Consider the following 15674-nt stretch of genomic DNA (forward strand, 5'->3'; position numbering starts at 1 on the left):
AAATGAAGTGCTAGGAAGGTGATTCTGCCTGCAATCCTAGAGTTTAGGAGGCAGAGATGGGGTCTTGGACCAAGCAGGCTAGTTGGACTAGCAGAATCAGCTAGCTTACGTTCAAGTGTGAGGCTAAAGACTCTGCCTCATGTAAAATGAAGAACGACAAAACACAATAGGAGGAAGGACAGAAGAAAAACTAAAAGATGCAAATTGGTAGTTTCTGATAAACTTTCCTTCTGACTTGTAAGAAAGGGAAACAGAAAATTAAGACAGTTGTAAATGATGTTTAGCATTTTCAATTCTAAGTTCAATTAGTGTAGTCATCAACTGACATTTACTCTAAACCCCATGGGTGAATAGCATGGAACCAGATCCCACAAGAAATACTATCTTCTGCCTACGTGAGCAAACTTAGCTCTTGAGTTATTGCTTTCAGGAGCTATACATAATGACAGTTGATGTTAATAAGTTGTGAGATTCAGCCTGAAATCATTGTTAAAATAGGGACAATTATATACCAAGTTTAATAAAAAAAAAAAAGAAATTGAAGGCTGTGTGTGGTAGCACCTCTAATCCCACCACCACTTGGGAGGTAGACATAGAAGGGTCAGGAGTTCAAGAGCATCCTCTGTTAGATATCAAGTTCAAGGGTAACATGTGCTAAATGACCTCCTGTTTCAAAAACAACCAAATATCTCCCTCTACAATTATCCTCAAGAAGAAACTGGTGTGTGTGTGTGTGTGTGTGTGTACACACATACATACATTCATTCGTTTGTTTGGAGACAGGGTTTCTCTGTGTAATAATAGCTCTGGCTGTCCTGGAATTCAGTTTGTAGACCAGGCTGGCCTCGATTTCACTCCTACTGCCCGGCTCTGAATGTATTTTTTTTTTATTTTGAACAAAGAAGTCATTGTCCAATTCAGTTACACTCCTAAGGTTCTAAGTTATTTACTAAATATCTTATCAAATATTATTTTGCAGTGAAAGAGTTTAATTTTATTTGACCACTATATCAGTAATACAAGGTATGCTTTCATTTTATTAGGTAAAAATAAGGTGAGTTGACTCAGAACATGCAGGTAGAAATTTTTGCATGGGTGAGTTTGTGTGTGTGTGAGGGGTTGTGGATGTGTGAATAAGGACAAGCTGAAGCCAGAGGTCGAATTCATGGGTCCTTTCTCAGGGACAGTCTTTTTTTTTCCTGGGATGGAGATGGGGGAGGGCACGATGCAATGACCCTCTGTTGTGGCCTCGATGGAAAGATGGGGAGACAAAGAGCCTACAGTATCTAGTTATCTCAGGCAATCTCCCATCCAAGTACTAATTAGGCTCTACTTAGATCAGAAGAGATACATGGAAGACGCCGTGATATAGCCATAGACTTTATTTTTAATTGATTCATTGTAGGTTTCACATCATGGATCCCGATGCCATCCATATCCCAGTCCCTTCATATCTGCCCACCACTCTTGCAACCTTCCTACTTTACTTTTCTTTTTTTAAGGCTGGCTCTCAACTTGAACTGGACTTGCCTATTAGGATAGGCTGACCAGCCAGAGAGGCCCAGGGACCCACCTGTCCCCACTCCATCCCCACCCCCAGTTTTGGGTTTATAAGGGTGCGACGCTGCCATGCCTACGTTTTCAATTTATTTATTTATTTTTGGTGGGTTCTGGAGATCTAACTTAGGCTCTTATACTCATTTATCAACTAAGCCATCTCCCCAGCCCATTTTTGTGTATAGAGCCCAGGTTGTTGGAGAACTCATGGCCATGCTAATGCTGGGGTTATGAAGTGGGCTTTGCTCATCCAGTAAAAATTCAAATACAAAGAAATCCTGAACTGGGTGTGGTAGCACAAGCCTTTAATTCCAGCTGGGGTGGTGGGGGGGACAAACACAGGAGGATTGGTGCAAGTTTGAAGCTTGCTTGATCTGCACTGCCAGTTCCAAGTCATCCAGGGCATCCTTAGGGAGGGGCTGTCTCAGTCAGTTCTGGTAGATAGTGTCAAGCATTGTGGATGAAAACCTGTTTTTACTTTCAAGGTTAGTAGCACATTGAATATTAAGGTACTTTTTAAATTCTTTATTAAAAGTGTCTTCTTTAAGCAGGTGTGGTAGTACATATCTCTAACCCCAGCCCTTGGGGGCTGAGACCAGAGGGATCCAGGTTAGTAGGGGCTATGTAGAGAAACCTGTGTCTCAAAACAGAACAAAGCATCTGGGGGTGGGGGCTTTAAGTTTTTTATAATTCTCTACTAGCTCTTTATCTATTCTTTTTCTTCCACACCCTAGTCTCTTTCTTTCTAGTAGGGTTCCTATTGCTGGCTACCCAGCCATTACCATCATAATACCATTTAAGGTAGCTTGGCTGGATCTATTTATTCTGAGTCCTACAATCTACTTTCTCTTTTAGCCTTGCTTCCTAAATCAAGTTGACAACCCAGTTTATTTTTCCTTCTTTTATTTCAACAACTCCTGATTTAGATTGGTTAGGAGACTATAATATAATCCGGGCACAACCTCTCCCCCTTGGAATCTGTATTTACGAGGCTTCCTCCTTTCCTGGCTGAACGTGCTGAAGCCGGGCAGAGTACCTTGTGAAGGACTTCAGCCCCCACAGTTCTCTGTGTGCGCATGCTCACTCTTCTTACAGTTGTCAAAGTGCTTTTCCAGAGCGGTCACATAATCAACCCGAAAGAAGAAATAAATACTGTTCATTTTTCAATTTTTATCGATCCCTAAAAACTGGACACTTAAAGGTAACTGCTGCTATGGATTTATTACTTGAAATTGGGTTACTGCATGTAAAAGCCGATCTATTGTGTGTGGTGGGGGAGGGGAACAGGCATCTATTTCTTAGACTTTGCTGTATATAAGCAAAAAACCTTCCAAATCAAATTATGCAGGCAGTTATTTAAGGATACTGCATACTGACTTTGTAAATTTTATCTTAATCACTAACTTAGCTTTTGTTTAAAAGATCTTATTTATTAAAAGGTGGATCTTGACCTTGACAGTGAATTTATACAGAAAGTGAAATTTGTATTATTTTTAAAGAGCATTGAGAAAAGAAAGGGGCATTTTCTTATAACAGTGAGAATTTAATGAGGTGGCATTACTACTAATGCTATCATAAAACATTCTGAGTCTAGGTTACTTTTTTGTTGGGGAGTGGTGATAAAGTACAGCATTTTTTTCCCCCACGAAGAGCATTCAGTTTAAGCTGAAGGCATTAACAAAAAGTGTTGAATACAAACAACAAGAAAAGCTGGGTGATACTAAATATAACCCAATACATATTTCAGCCATGATGATATAGCTATTGTAAAGAAAATTCTAGATCACCAAAACACTCACATTCCAGGAGTATAATGGTCTACTGCAGCCCTGTAAGAAGGAAGTATGAAGATGTCTCTGTGCCTATCCTCTTTGGCAGTGATGGAACTTTGTGCTGTCTGAATCCAAGGTTCACTGTCCTCTCTGTGCTCTATTTATAATACTAATCAAAGCCATTGTTTTAGATAGAGGGAACTGAGGAACATAAAAGCAATCTAAAGCAAGCTTTATTGATAGCAGCAGGCAATCCCTGGTGCATGTATATTATACTGGGCTGGGTTTTTTCTAGGGGAGGGGAAGAGGCAGGGAAGAGAGGAATAAAGGCAAGTGATGTGATTGAGAAGTGAAATGTTTCCCTAAGCCCACTGTGCTCTTTGTACATGAAACTGAAATGAAAGATGGCATCTGTTAAGCATTTTAATGATGGTTTTAATAAAACAGAACAGTTGATCCAACTTCTTGTCTGGTATCCTTTGTATAATATTTAAGAGAAATGATGCCTCCATTTTAAAAATTGTTATCTTTAATAGTCCAAAGACAGAGCTGTTGTGTGTATCTGAATGCCCTTTTACAAATGTCCCAAGAAAGATGTCTCTCCAGTATGTGAGTTAATTAACTGTATTAAATATATTAATAATGCCTTTGCAATTGTACTAAATCATCTAAAAATAATTATATGTTTGGTCATAACTCCTTTAACATTTCAAAATATTTGTTTTCAAGGTCTCAGCCCTGTGATAGTCAGAAATTTAAGGCAATTAACATATTCTGAGACAAGTTAATCCAGTGAAAACTACACACATGGAAATCTTTTGGTTTTGAGTGGTTACTGTTTTCATCCTTGAGTAAGAAAACAGGTTGTATGACAGAGGTGAATATAGCTCTTCTATGTGAAGTGGAAAATACCATACACTCCTTATATGGCTAAATGAAGCAGTGAGGGTAATGTACTATAATTACAATGTATGAGAATTTGGGACTTTGTACTCCTCTATTTTTAACAGTTGCTAGCATATGGTAATTCAGGGTCGTCAAACCATAGTCTTTCACTGTTAATACTAGTGATAAAAGAATGGATTCTAAATTTGCCAGTCTTGTGACCTAGGCAGCAGCAAGAGGATTCAAAAATGAAAATCTGGCAACCCCAGAATTATCTTGACTGTCTACTTAAATCTCAGATGCATTTTTAAAGTCCCGCCCCCACTCCATCTCACAGACTCCCTCCCTCCCCTCTCCCCACCTCCCTCCCTCTGACCTCAAATCCAACCAGAAGCATTTCTCCACTCTGCAGAGAATTTCTCAGGCTCCCATTGAGACCTGAACCGCCAAGAAGCCAGGAAATCTCTTGGGCGGCAGAATTGGAGACGAGAAAATTGGACAATAGGCAGAAACACCACAATCCTTAGAGTAATAAGAAGCAAACACGTCTAAACGTTTCAGTAGGTTTTCTTTTCTTTTTTCTTTTTTTTAGTCAGGTTTCATTTATACCAGGCTGGATTCGAACTGGTTAAGTAGTCAAGGCTGACCTTGAATATTTGATCCTTATACCTCTACCTCCAGACAACTAGGATTGCTTGCGCCACCACGCCCGGCGATTTGCTTCTGTTTAAAAACTGGGTTTTCTTTTATATTAAAGCGTCTCCTAACAAAATGGAGTAGTAGCTGCCGCTACTGGGAGGCCACAGAATGATTGTGCAGCTGAGTTCTTCCAACAAACGCCTAAGATTTCCTCTCGTGGTTCGCTGCAGCCAAACGAAACAATTATCCGCGGCAAGAAGGCAGTTTGTTAATCAAGAGGGCTGTCTTTTTCTTGTTGGTTTTTTTTTTAAGTGCTCCAGCTGGGGAAGGGGAACGAGAGGGTCGTTTACCCACGTCTTTTTAACCTTGCTGAAGGACGCAGCACTATTTATTGACGTATGCAAATAACTGGGGGAGGGTGGTGCTTGGGAAAAAACAGGAACCAGAATCAGTTTCTCATCGCAGGGTGAACGCTCTGAGTTCCGGTGAAGGGGAAAGAGACGTGGCGAAATTGCTGTCTCTCTGTCTTATAAGCACATCTCTCACTAATACAGAAAAGGGACCGAGACGTCAGAAAGGGTGAAGACGCTCTCACAGTGTTTTTAGAGATCTTGCTCGAGCCCTCCTACCCCCGCCCCGCAGCCCGACCTGCTCTTCTAAATGCGAGATTATGGATTTGCATTGCAATTGGCTAGTGGCGGTGGCACTGGATTTTCGCAAGTAAAACACCCGCCCGCTTCAGTGAGGGCATTCATGATCACACTGACAATAACGCATCTCTCTTTCTTCCCGTTTCAGCTGCGCAAACCATGCAGGATGATTTACTGATGGACAAAAGCAAAACCCAGCCCCAGTCTCAGCAGCAGCAGCGGCAGCAGCAGCAGCAGCAGCAGCAGCAACAGCTCCAGCCCGAGCCCGGCGCAGCCGAAGCCCCGTCCACGCCCCTCTCCTCAGAGACCCCCAAGCCCGAAGACAGTAGCGCAGTGCCGGCCCTGAACCCCGCCTCGGCCCCGCCAGCCCCCAACGGCCCCGACAAGATGCAGATGGAGTCGCCGCTCCTGCCGGGCTTGAGTTTCCATCAGCCCCCTCAGCAGCCGCCGCCGCCGCCGCCGCAGGAGCCCGCGGCGCCCGGAGCGTCGCTGTCGCCGTCCTTTGGCAGCACCTGGTCCACGGGCACGACAAACGCGGTGGAGGACAGCTTCTTCCAGGGGATCACCCCGGTCAACGGGACCATGCTCTTCCAAAACTTCCCGCACCACGTCAACCCGGTCTTCGGAGGCACCTTCTCCCCGCAGATCGGCCTGGCGCAGACCCAACACCACCAGCAGCCGCCGCCGCCCGCGCCGCAGCCTCCGCAGCCAGCGCAGCCCCCGCAGGCGCAGCCCTCTCAGCAACGCCGCTCGCCCGCCAGCCCCAGCCAGGCGCCCTATGCGCAGAGGAGCGCCGCCGCCTACGGCCACCAACCCATCATGACCAGCAAGCCGTCCTCATCTTCGGCCGCTGCGGCTGCTGCTGCCGCGGCCGCCGCCTCCTCGGCCTCGTCCAGCTGGAACACGCACCAAAGCGTGAATGCCGCCTGGAGTGCCCCGTCCAACCCGTGGGGTGGCCTACAGGCTGGTCGGGACCCTCGCCGCGCTGTCGGCGTGGGCGTGGGCGTGGGCGTGGGGGTACCCTCCCCGCTCAACCCCATCTCGCCGCTCAAAAAGCCCTTCTCCAGCAACGTGATCGCGCCACCCAAGTTCCCTCGTGCGGCCCCGCTCACCTCCAAATCCTGGATGGAGGATAACGCTTTCCGGACCGATAATGGTAACAATCTGTTGCCTTTTCAGGTAATGCCCCTGTGCTCTGGCACACGCCTTCTTCCCACCCGTTTCTCCCCGGTTCCTGGTTTTTAAAAATCGGTCCACCCACTGTTATTTAGAAGGAATGGCAAATTGCAGATCCCCTGAAATCTTCTGGTTCACTGGAACTATTCCACTCAATCTGTGTGGGGGTGGGGTGTGTGCTTGGGGGAACATTGTGACTGCTTGCGGGTAGAAGGCCTTTTTTCCTTCCAGTCCATTTCCTCCTTCGCTGTGCTGTGCTGTGCTCGGTGCTTCTTATTTTGGCCTTTGACAAATGAAGCCGCATGTGAACAGCCAGGTGCGGGAGTAGTCGCAGGAGAAGTAGGCTGAGATTCCTATCATTTTAAGTAGCTACACATTTTCAGGTTACGCAATCCTAGGCTCAAGGTGCCTGAAAGCCATCCCCGCCCAAACCACCCTGACTTTACTCTTAAGGCGGTTAACAGCCTTTGAGTGGTGCTATTCCTAATAGTTACGTATGCTCAACCAAACTAATGTGAACACATGTGTTTATGTCTCACAAAGGCGCTGCAATCACTAATAATCAGCATATTGCCCTTGCCAGGAAAATTATGAGTGTGAGATTCCAATAAACACCCTGAACTATAAGGGACTGAAGTAGAAGAGTGGAAATTCTAGGGGTACTATTCCCATGTTACTTAAAAGAAGGATTTAGGTTTTTTTTTTTTTCCAGGAGAGAGAGAGAGACAATAGGACACGACCTTCAGAGCCATATTGCAATGGAGTCTATTTGCTAGCTAGCACTGAAATATTTAAAGCTGCAGTGTCCTTCACCAGTTGGTTATTTAAGAAGACAATGCAGATCAATTACACCATTTGAAACTGGGCAAAGTGAAAAGTCTTGCAACTTTAATGAAAAATGAGTCTTGTGCCTTGGTATTAAATGCCAATGAAAAATCCAGGAAGTGCTCCCGACAGAAATATTGAATGGAGAAGGCGCCCTTGTTTCTCTTTCTTTCTCAGATAGTCTGTACTTCAGCAGTAGGGAGGGTCCTGGACACTTTGCATCAGAAAGGGGTGCCGAGAGAGTGTGTTCATTGGGAGCCTTTGCTCTCTGATAGGCACTTACCAGCACCTGTGAATTGATTTGTCCATATGCTTTTAGGCTCTGATATGAGAGAAAATCTGGGTGTGGTGGTGAAAGCTTATAGTTCAGCCCCAAGGCTGGGCTGTAGGATTGGGAGTTCCAGCTCAGCCTGGGTTACTGATAAATTTTGTCTCAGGAAAGGAAAGAACAGGAATCCTTTGACCCTGCTGATAGGTGATAGACTGGCAATTTGACCAAGGTAGAATCTGGTACAGTTGGAGCCTTCAGTGTGCTCATCTTTACCTTTTTGATGTTTGGGCGTGGGTCCTATCATGACGAAGGAAATTGGATTTTTGAAAACAATGTCTCAAGGCTATAGCAAGAATTTTTGTTCCTGACAGTTCAAGGAGGTCTATGAAACCTCCAGGTTGTGTTTAGTAGGAGTTTTGTTTGGGTTTGGGGGCTTTTTCTGGGTGGTGCTCAGGCTGTGGAGCTACACTCTTAGTCTCAAGGAGAGGCTTCAGTGAGCACAGCTCTCACACAATTTCTAAAGGGTCTTCCAGGTATGGAGATTTTAATATTAAGGTACAATTTTAGTTTTCTCAAAGGGTCTTATGCTTATCTCAGAATAAGCTGTTTGTTGAGGATGACCTTGAACTCCCAACCCTCCTGCCGCCACCTTCCAGGTGCTAGGGTTATAGACTTCTGCTGCCATACTAATTTCTTTCCATTCTAACACTTATTTTAATTGATGGAGATGCTTTGCAATGTCATTAATTCTGTAGGCTGAGAACGGTGAGAAGGACAGGAGATGCTGGGGTTGGCACTTTGGAGGAAAGGCCATCTGCCTTGACAGGTCTCATTTTATTCTGAGGCTTTCTATCCAAATCCACTCAGAGAATATAAAATGTTTAAAACAATCTGTGTGTGTGTGTAAGTGTGTGTGTGTGAGTGTGTGTGAGTCTCATTTTATTCTGAGGCTTTCTATCCAAATCCACTCAGAGAATATAAACAATCTGTGTGTGTGTGAGTGTGTGTGCGCACGCGCGCACGTGCACTCAAGAGCAAGTACACTTGAGCTTGCATGCCTGGTGTATGTTTGGAGGTCAGAGGAAACCTTGTGGGGTCTGTTCTCTCCTTCACCTTTATGTGGGTTCAGGGATCAAACTAACAGGTTTTCAGTCTCCTTAAATTCTTGTCTTGAATTCTCAGGAGTTTATTTAATTGGAATACCATTAGGTTTTTTTTTTATCCTTACTTATTTTGAAACATGAGCTCTTTTTACATTGCCTACAGTGGTGCTGAACCCTTGGCTCAAGTGGTCCTCTTACTTCTGCCTCCCGGGCTAGTGAGACTACAGTTGTGATGTCATATCTGGCTATCAGGATGATCAGCCTTTATTTACCAGCACCTTAAAAGGGGGTGGGAACTTCTGTTGGTGAATACCTTTGATCCCAGCACTCTGAGTATCTCTGAGTTCCAGGCCAGCCTGGTTCTACAGAGCAAGTTCCAGGACACCCCAAGGACACAGAAAAACCCTGTCTTGAAAATAACAAAGATGTCTGGAGGTGGGGGCTGGAAAGTAATATAATCCAAAATTTCACCAGTGGTGGATGGGCCAGAGATAGGACTCTGCTGGTAAAGTGTGAGTTGTGAAAGCATGTGAGTACATGAATTTTGTTCTGAGACGTCTGCATAAAAACCTCGGTGTTCTGGCCCATGCTGGTAACCCTAGCTCTGGGGAGGCAGGAGGGTCTTAAGACCTGCTGATCAGTGGGCTCCAGGTTCAGTAAAGCAGGATGCTGGGTCAGAAATTAGTGAGATCCATAGAGGAAGACACCAGACACACACACACACACACACACACACACACACACACACACACACACACACAATCCCTGATAATGAATGAGTAGTAGTAGTATGAGGATTGCCAGTGTTTCTCAGCAAACTATTGTGATGCTAGCAAGAGCAAAACACCTTTGTACTTTTTTTTTTAAAAATGGGCAAAAATGATCGAATCATTTGGCATTTAAAATTACACATTTTTGGGCTTCAAAAATTATATACCCTCTGTCTTATTTCTATTTCTTATTTGAAATGGTCCTTTAATGTTAGATTTATTTTTAGTTTTTATTCATATGTACGAGTCTGTGTGAGTATATGCTATGCATCTGCAGGTGCCACCCTAGGCTAGAAGAAGGCATCTGATTCCCTAAAGCTAGAATTATGTTCAGTAACCTTCAGATGTGGGTTCTGGGAATTGAACCTGGGTTCTCAAAGAGTAGTAAGTGTTCTTACCTGCTGCACTTTTCCAGCTGGGCCTAAAGTTTTTGAAGTAAGGTTCCATTAAGAGTAGTTAGACTGAGTGCTGCACACCTGTTTGCAGTCAACAGACTGAGGCAGGAAGATGCCTTGGTTTACATGGTGAAAAACGTGTTTTTGGTTTTGTTTTTTTAGGGTCTCTCTACATTGATAGTCCTGGCAATTCTGGAATGCACTATGTAGACTAGTCTGGTCTTGAACTCATAGAGCTCTGCCTGCCTCTGCCTCCAACTACCCAGCATTGGGATTAAAGATGTGTGCCACCATGCCTGGCAAAAACTTGTTTATTATTATTATTATTTTTTTTGAGATGGGGTTTCTCTGTATTGCTTTGAGGTTATCCTGGAACTTACTCTGCAGACCAGGCTGGTCTCGAACTCACAGAGATCCACCTGCCTCTGCCTCCTGAGTGCTGAGATTAAAGGCTTGTGCCACCAGCACCCAGCATTTTTTGGCTTTTCAAGACAGGGTTTCTCTGTGTAGTTCTGGCTGTACTGGAACTTCTTTTGTAGACCAGGCTGATCTCAAACTCAGAGATCTGCCTGTCTTTTCCAAAAGCTGGGATTTAAGGGCATTCCCCAACACAGCCTGGCAAAATCCTGGTCTTTAAAAAATATTTTTGACCCAGGACTCCTGTAATTTTAGCACCCAGCAGGCTGAGGCAGGAGCCTTACCAAGAGTTTGAGGCCATCCTAGGCTACAGGGTAAGATCTTACTTCAAAACCAACAAACCAGAAGTATAACTAGAACCAGAGAAATAACTTGGTTGTGCATACTATGCCAAGTATGCTTTTTGTTTTGTCTTTAAATTTTGTTTTATGTGATGTGTGTTTAGCCTGCATGTATGTCTGTGTACTCCCTCCATGCCCTTGTCCTAGGACTGCAGTAACAGATGCTTGTGGGTGCTTGGCATTGTACCCAAGTCCTTTGGAGTAGCAACCAGTGCCACTTCTCTAGCCCCATATCAAACATGTTTAAAAATCAAAGTGTCTTATTTAAACCAGTTCTCTAGGACTGGGTATCTTTTGTTTCTTTAAATTTAGGTTTTCTTTGTGTTTTGTTTTATGAGACGGGGTTTTACTATGTAGTTGTGACTGACCTGGAGCTCACAAAGATAACCAAGGCTCTATGCCTTTCAAATGCTAGAGTTAAAGCTTGCCTGATTTTTGTTTTGTTGTTGTTTGGAAATAGTCTCACCATTAGCTAGGGTAGGCCTAGAATTTGCTATTTTCCTACTTCCTCCTCCTGAGGGCTTATATTACTGGAAGGCATCACCACATCTGGCCTAAACTGAGAAGTTTATTTCATGGCTTGCCTGTTTTTAAAAAGACTTTCATTTTAATTGTGTACATATGTACACCTTGGTGTCCACAGGGTTACAAGGTGATATTGGAACTACTGTAGCTGTAGTTGCCCAACTCCCTAAGTGCTGGGAATCAAACTCAGTCCTCTGCAAGAGCAGTATGTTTCCTTAACTCATGATCCCATTTTTCAGTTTTTAATTCACTATTTATTTAGTTAGTTATGAGATAGAGATGGATTCTGTAGTCCAGGCTATCCTGAATCCCACTTTATAGCTCAGGTTGGCCTTGAACTCAGAGATCCTTCTGTCTCAGCCTCTAGAGTATTTGGATTATAAAATGTGAGCCACCAGGTATGGCTCTTTAATTTTTGTTCTTTTTAAACAGGCACCTTGTGCTAAACAGACTTTCTACATTATCTTTTATAATGTGTCTTTTTGTCTTGTTGTTTATTTCTGAGACAGGGTGTCTCATAGTTCAGGCTGGACACAAACTTGTTTATATAGCCAGAGGTGCCCAGGACACTTGTGTCTCAGCCTCCTGAGTGCCCAGCTTCGAGCACATCTGACTGCAAACAAAAACCAGAAAAGAAAGAAAACCCCAGGAAGGATCCGTTTCATTTGCAGTGCCGCTTCACTGTCTTCTGTCATTTCCCACCATTGATAGCCTCATGGGGCTTGTTTTGTAAAAGCAGTGTGCTTTCAGTGTGCCTTTCTAAACCACAAATGCTTTCTTATGCCAATAAGCTTGATTGGTTTTCCTGCCTTGAGGTGGTTGCTGCATTAGGGATTACTTGTATCTAAAGCTGTCTCACCTCTGTAAATAAGCAGGATCCTGAGAGGTGAGTGGTATCACTGGGGTCAGAGCACGCTAGCCAGTTTCATTGCTACTTGTCTGTTGCTTCCAGTAGTACTAGTGCTGTCAGAATTCATTTAACTTGGGCTCTCTTGGACTTCAAAGGGATTTTGTAATACAACTATTTAGTGAGTATTTTTTTTTGTGTGTATGCGTGTATGTGTATGGGGTATATTCTTATATATACAGATGCGTTCACCCTTGTGTATGGATTTGGAGGCCAGAGGTCAGTTTCTGGGGTCTTTGTTTGCTAGTCACTTTATTTTTTGAGACAGGGTCTTATTGAACATGACGTTATTTCTGCTAGACTGGCTGACCATTGAGCACACAGGATATGCCTCTTCCTGCGTCTCTACATCCCCAGTGCTGCTATTACAAGTAGAGGCTGCCATGTCTAGTTTTTAATGTAGGAGCTCAACTCCTAGTCCTCCTCTCTTCATGTCTCAGTGTTAGTATTCAGGCATTTGTACTGGTCTGCCTTTGGGTTTCTGATAGGATACATCCTTAGCTGCAGCCACTAAGAGTACCACCTGTGCACATTACATTTACTATGCTCTCTCTCTTTTCCCTCTCTCTCTCTCTCCCTCCCTTCTCTCTCTCTCTCTGCGTCAGCAGCATCTGGAGAGGATGAAAAATATTTAAAAGTAAAAGTTCCCCTCTAAGCTGGGTGGTGGTGGCATGCGCCTTTAATCCCAGCACTCGGGAGGCAGAGGCAGGCAGATCTCTGTGAGTTCAAGGCCAGCCTGGTTTACAAGAGCTAGTTCCAGGACAGCCTCCAAAGCCACAGAGAAATCCTGTCTCGAAAAACAAAACAAAACAAAGCTCCCCTTTGGTTTTCTTTGTTGTTGAGACAGGTAATACAGTCTCATGTAGCCCAAGAAGACCTAGAATTTTTCGTCATCCTGCCTCCATTACCAAATGGTAAGATTGTAGGTGTGCACCACTGCGCCTGGTTTTCTAGTAGTTATTCTTAACTACTACTATAATGTAGAACTACAGAAGACCTAACCCACCCCAGACTGTTTCAGAACCCATTATTATGTGGTTGGCAGCAAAGGCTCATTATCTATATTCTATTTGAAAGGATCTGGGAGAAGATGACATAGTTGGTATAGTGCTGGCCACTCAAACATGTATACCTGAGTTCAGTATCCAGCACTTGATGTAAAAGCCAGGTATGACATTAACCTCCATATATCTGTAGACTTACTCTCACAAGGGAATACAAACAGGCAATAAATCAAACTCTTTATCGTTAAACAAAAAAAGAGGGGCTGGGCTAGGAAATACTAGACTTTCTATGCTACTGAAACATTCAGAATTTTAATTGTACACTCCTTAATTGCATGTTGAAAAAGTTTAATTGTATAAACTCAACAACGTTGCAGTGAGTTCGTGTAACAATATGATCTGTTTAAACTATCTGGCCTCTGACATTGACACAGCTTTTTATTTTGTAACTTTTCCTTTTTGGCAGTTTAGACCGAGGAAGACACTGATTGAACCTTGACACAGTCTTTGGTGATTGGTGATTAGGGTTAAGTCACTCATCCAGTGACTCCATTCCTGTATCTCCATGAAAGTGGAGAGAGACTGCCTTCTGGTTTGCTTTATGAGAGAATATGACAGTGTTATAAAGGTTAGATATGATTAGCTATTATAGGAGTACTGTTATGCCTCTTGGATACATGCTTATCTACTGAAATTGTAGTCAGAATTTAAACTTAATAGGAGAAAGGTTGTTGCTATTTGTAGTTCAGAGTAGTACTCTGATATTTTGAAGTGTAGAAGAACTAGAAAAATTAATCCAGTGGGTTCTTTGCATATTATAATCACTGTTTTTTGTTGGGCTGACCTGGAACTTACTATGAGCCCAGTTTCAAGCATTCTCCCTAGGCCTGATCTGCCATACCTCTGTGTGTGTGGGGGTGTGTGTGTGTGCATGTCTGCACTCAAACACAAAATGCATGCCACAGAAACCCTTTCTAATTGGGCTTACATCCCCAGTCCAGTGTCTGTGTATCTTGGAAATCTACACATGGTTCTGAAGGTTAGGGAACATAGACTTAAGTTACAAAAATGAGGTGTGACGACTTGCTTCTGCTTAACACAACTTGCCAATGAGTGTGTTAAGAGTTTTCCTTGCTCTGAACATATTAATTGGTAATGAGGGAAATACTTAAATCTATAATCAGATTTTTCTGTCCCACCTGCCAGCTCCCATATAACCACCTGGAGACTTCTTATTAATTATGAAAATCTCAGCCGATAGCATAGGCTTGTTATTTACTAGCTCTTATAACTTAACCCATTTCTGTTCATTTATGTGTTGCCACATGGCTTGTGGGTTTTACCTCTTTTCTTGCGTGTGTGTTCCCACTCAGCTGCTGGTGACTATCCCTTCTTCCCAGCATCCTGTGTGCCTGAAAATCCTGCCTAGCTAATGGCCATTCAGCTTTTTATTAAACAAATCAGAATTGACACATTTTCATAATATACAAAAAGATTACTCCACAGCATTTCCCCCTTTGTCTAAATAAAAAGGAAAAGAATTACATTCACAATGTTTAGTTCATTTGTATTTGGCAATTTTGGAGAAATGACTTTATTCTATTTTGATAAGTCCAAAGCTCTGTACCTAATTTACTTTCTCTTGTAACTAAGGAAAACTATGACTGTCTAGTCCTCAACTCGATCAAAGAACTAAGAAGGATAAAATATTACCTGAGTAAACAGGAAGTGCAGAACAAGCAAGTTACAAAACTAAAAGAAACAGAAACAGTTGGCTGCCTGGACAGTTACCCAAGGTTCCTCTGTAGTACTGGGGCATCCATAGTCATCCCACAGGCCTAGAATATCTAACAAACTTTTCTAAAAAGCACAACTTTTGAAGGACTGTCCCTATCCTGTCTTGGCAAAATTTGGCAGTCACTTTTCTTTGTGTCCTGCTGGTTCAGTTCAGACAGCATATTGTAAATAGTTGAGGCAAAGGCAGTTTCTTGCCCAAATGGCTAGCTTTTGCCACAAATAAAGCAAGCTTCATATGGAGGTTCTTCAATGCCCATCATGCTATCTTTAAGTGAATTGGTGCTGCCAGGCCCAGAGGTGTCTCACTGTCATGAAAGGCCTTATGTTACTAAAACATTTTAAACGCCATGTTCTGTAGGTCTTTGAAGTGTTTGAAGATCACCAATCTAAAATATATCTCAGTATGATCTAGGAAACATACCTAACATGACTATAAGGTTGATGGTTATAGATGACTATTAACCTAAATAGCTTTCAAAAACTACAATTTTCCAGTACACACTTTTAATCCCAGCACCCGGGAGGCAGAGGCAGGTAGATCTCTGTGAGTTCAAGTCCAGCCTGGTCTACAAGAGCTAGTTCCAGGACAGCCTCCAAAGCCACAGAGAAATCTTGTCTCGAAAAACCAAAAAAAGGAAAA

General features: G+C 43.2%; 1 protein-coding gene across 9 annotated transcripts in view; it reads left to right on the plus strand.

Annotated features, from left to right (window-relative positions):
• Positions 1-15674, plus strand: part of Cpeb3 (cytoplasmic polyadenylation element binding protein 3) — a 179166-nt gene that overhangs the window by 24066 nt on the left and 139426 nt on the right. For 6 of the 9 annotated variants that reach the window (XM_005063652.4, XM_040745039.1, XM_040745024.1 and 3 more), the window contains exon 2: positions 5652-6682. In XM_005063652.4, coding sequence (XP_005063709.1) covers positions 5663-6682 — 1020 coding nt within the window. In that variant the 5' untranslated portion in view covers positions 5652-5662. Of the gene's footprint in view, positions 1-2616; positions 2759-4606; positions 4775-5254; positions 5433-5651; positions 6683-15674 lie in introns of those variants that run through there. The other 3 variants (XM_013113421.3, XM_013113441.3, XM_013113447.3) reach the window with 3 other exon arrangements.

Source organism: Mesocricetus auratus, unplaced genomic scaffold (assembly GCF_017639785.1).
Source record: "Mesocricetus auratus isolate SY011 unplaced genomic scaffold, BCM_Maur_2.0 Super-Scaffold_4256, whole genome shotgun sequence".
Classification (NCBI taxonomy): domain Eukaryota; kingdom Metazoa; phylum Chordata; class Mammalia; order Rodentia; family Cricetidae; genus Mesocricetus; species Mesocricetus auratus.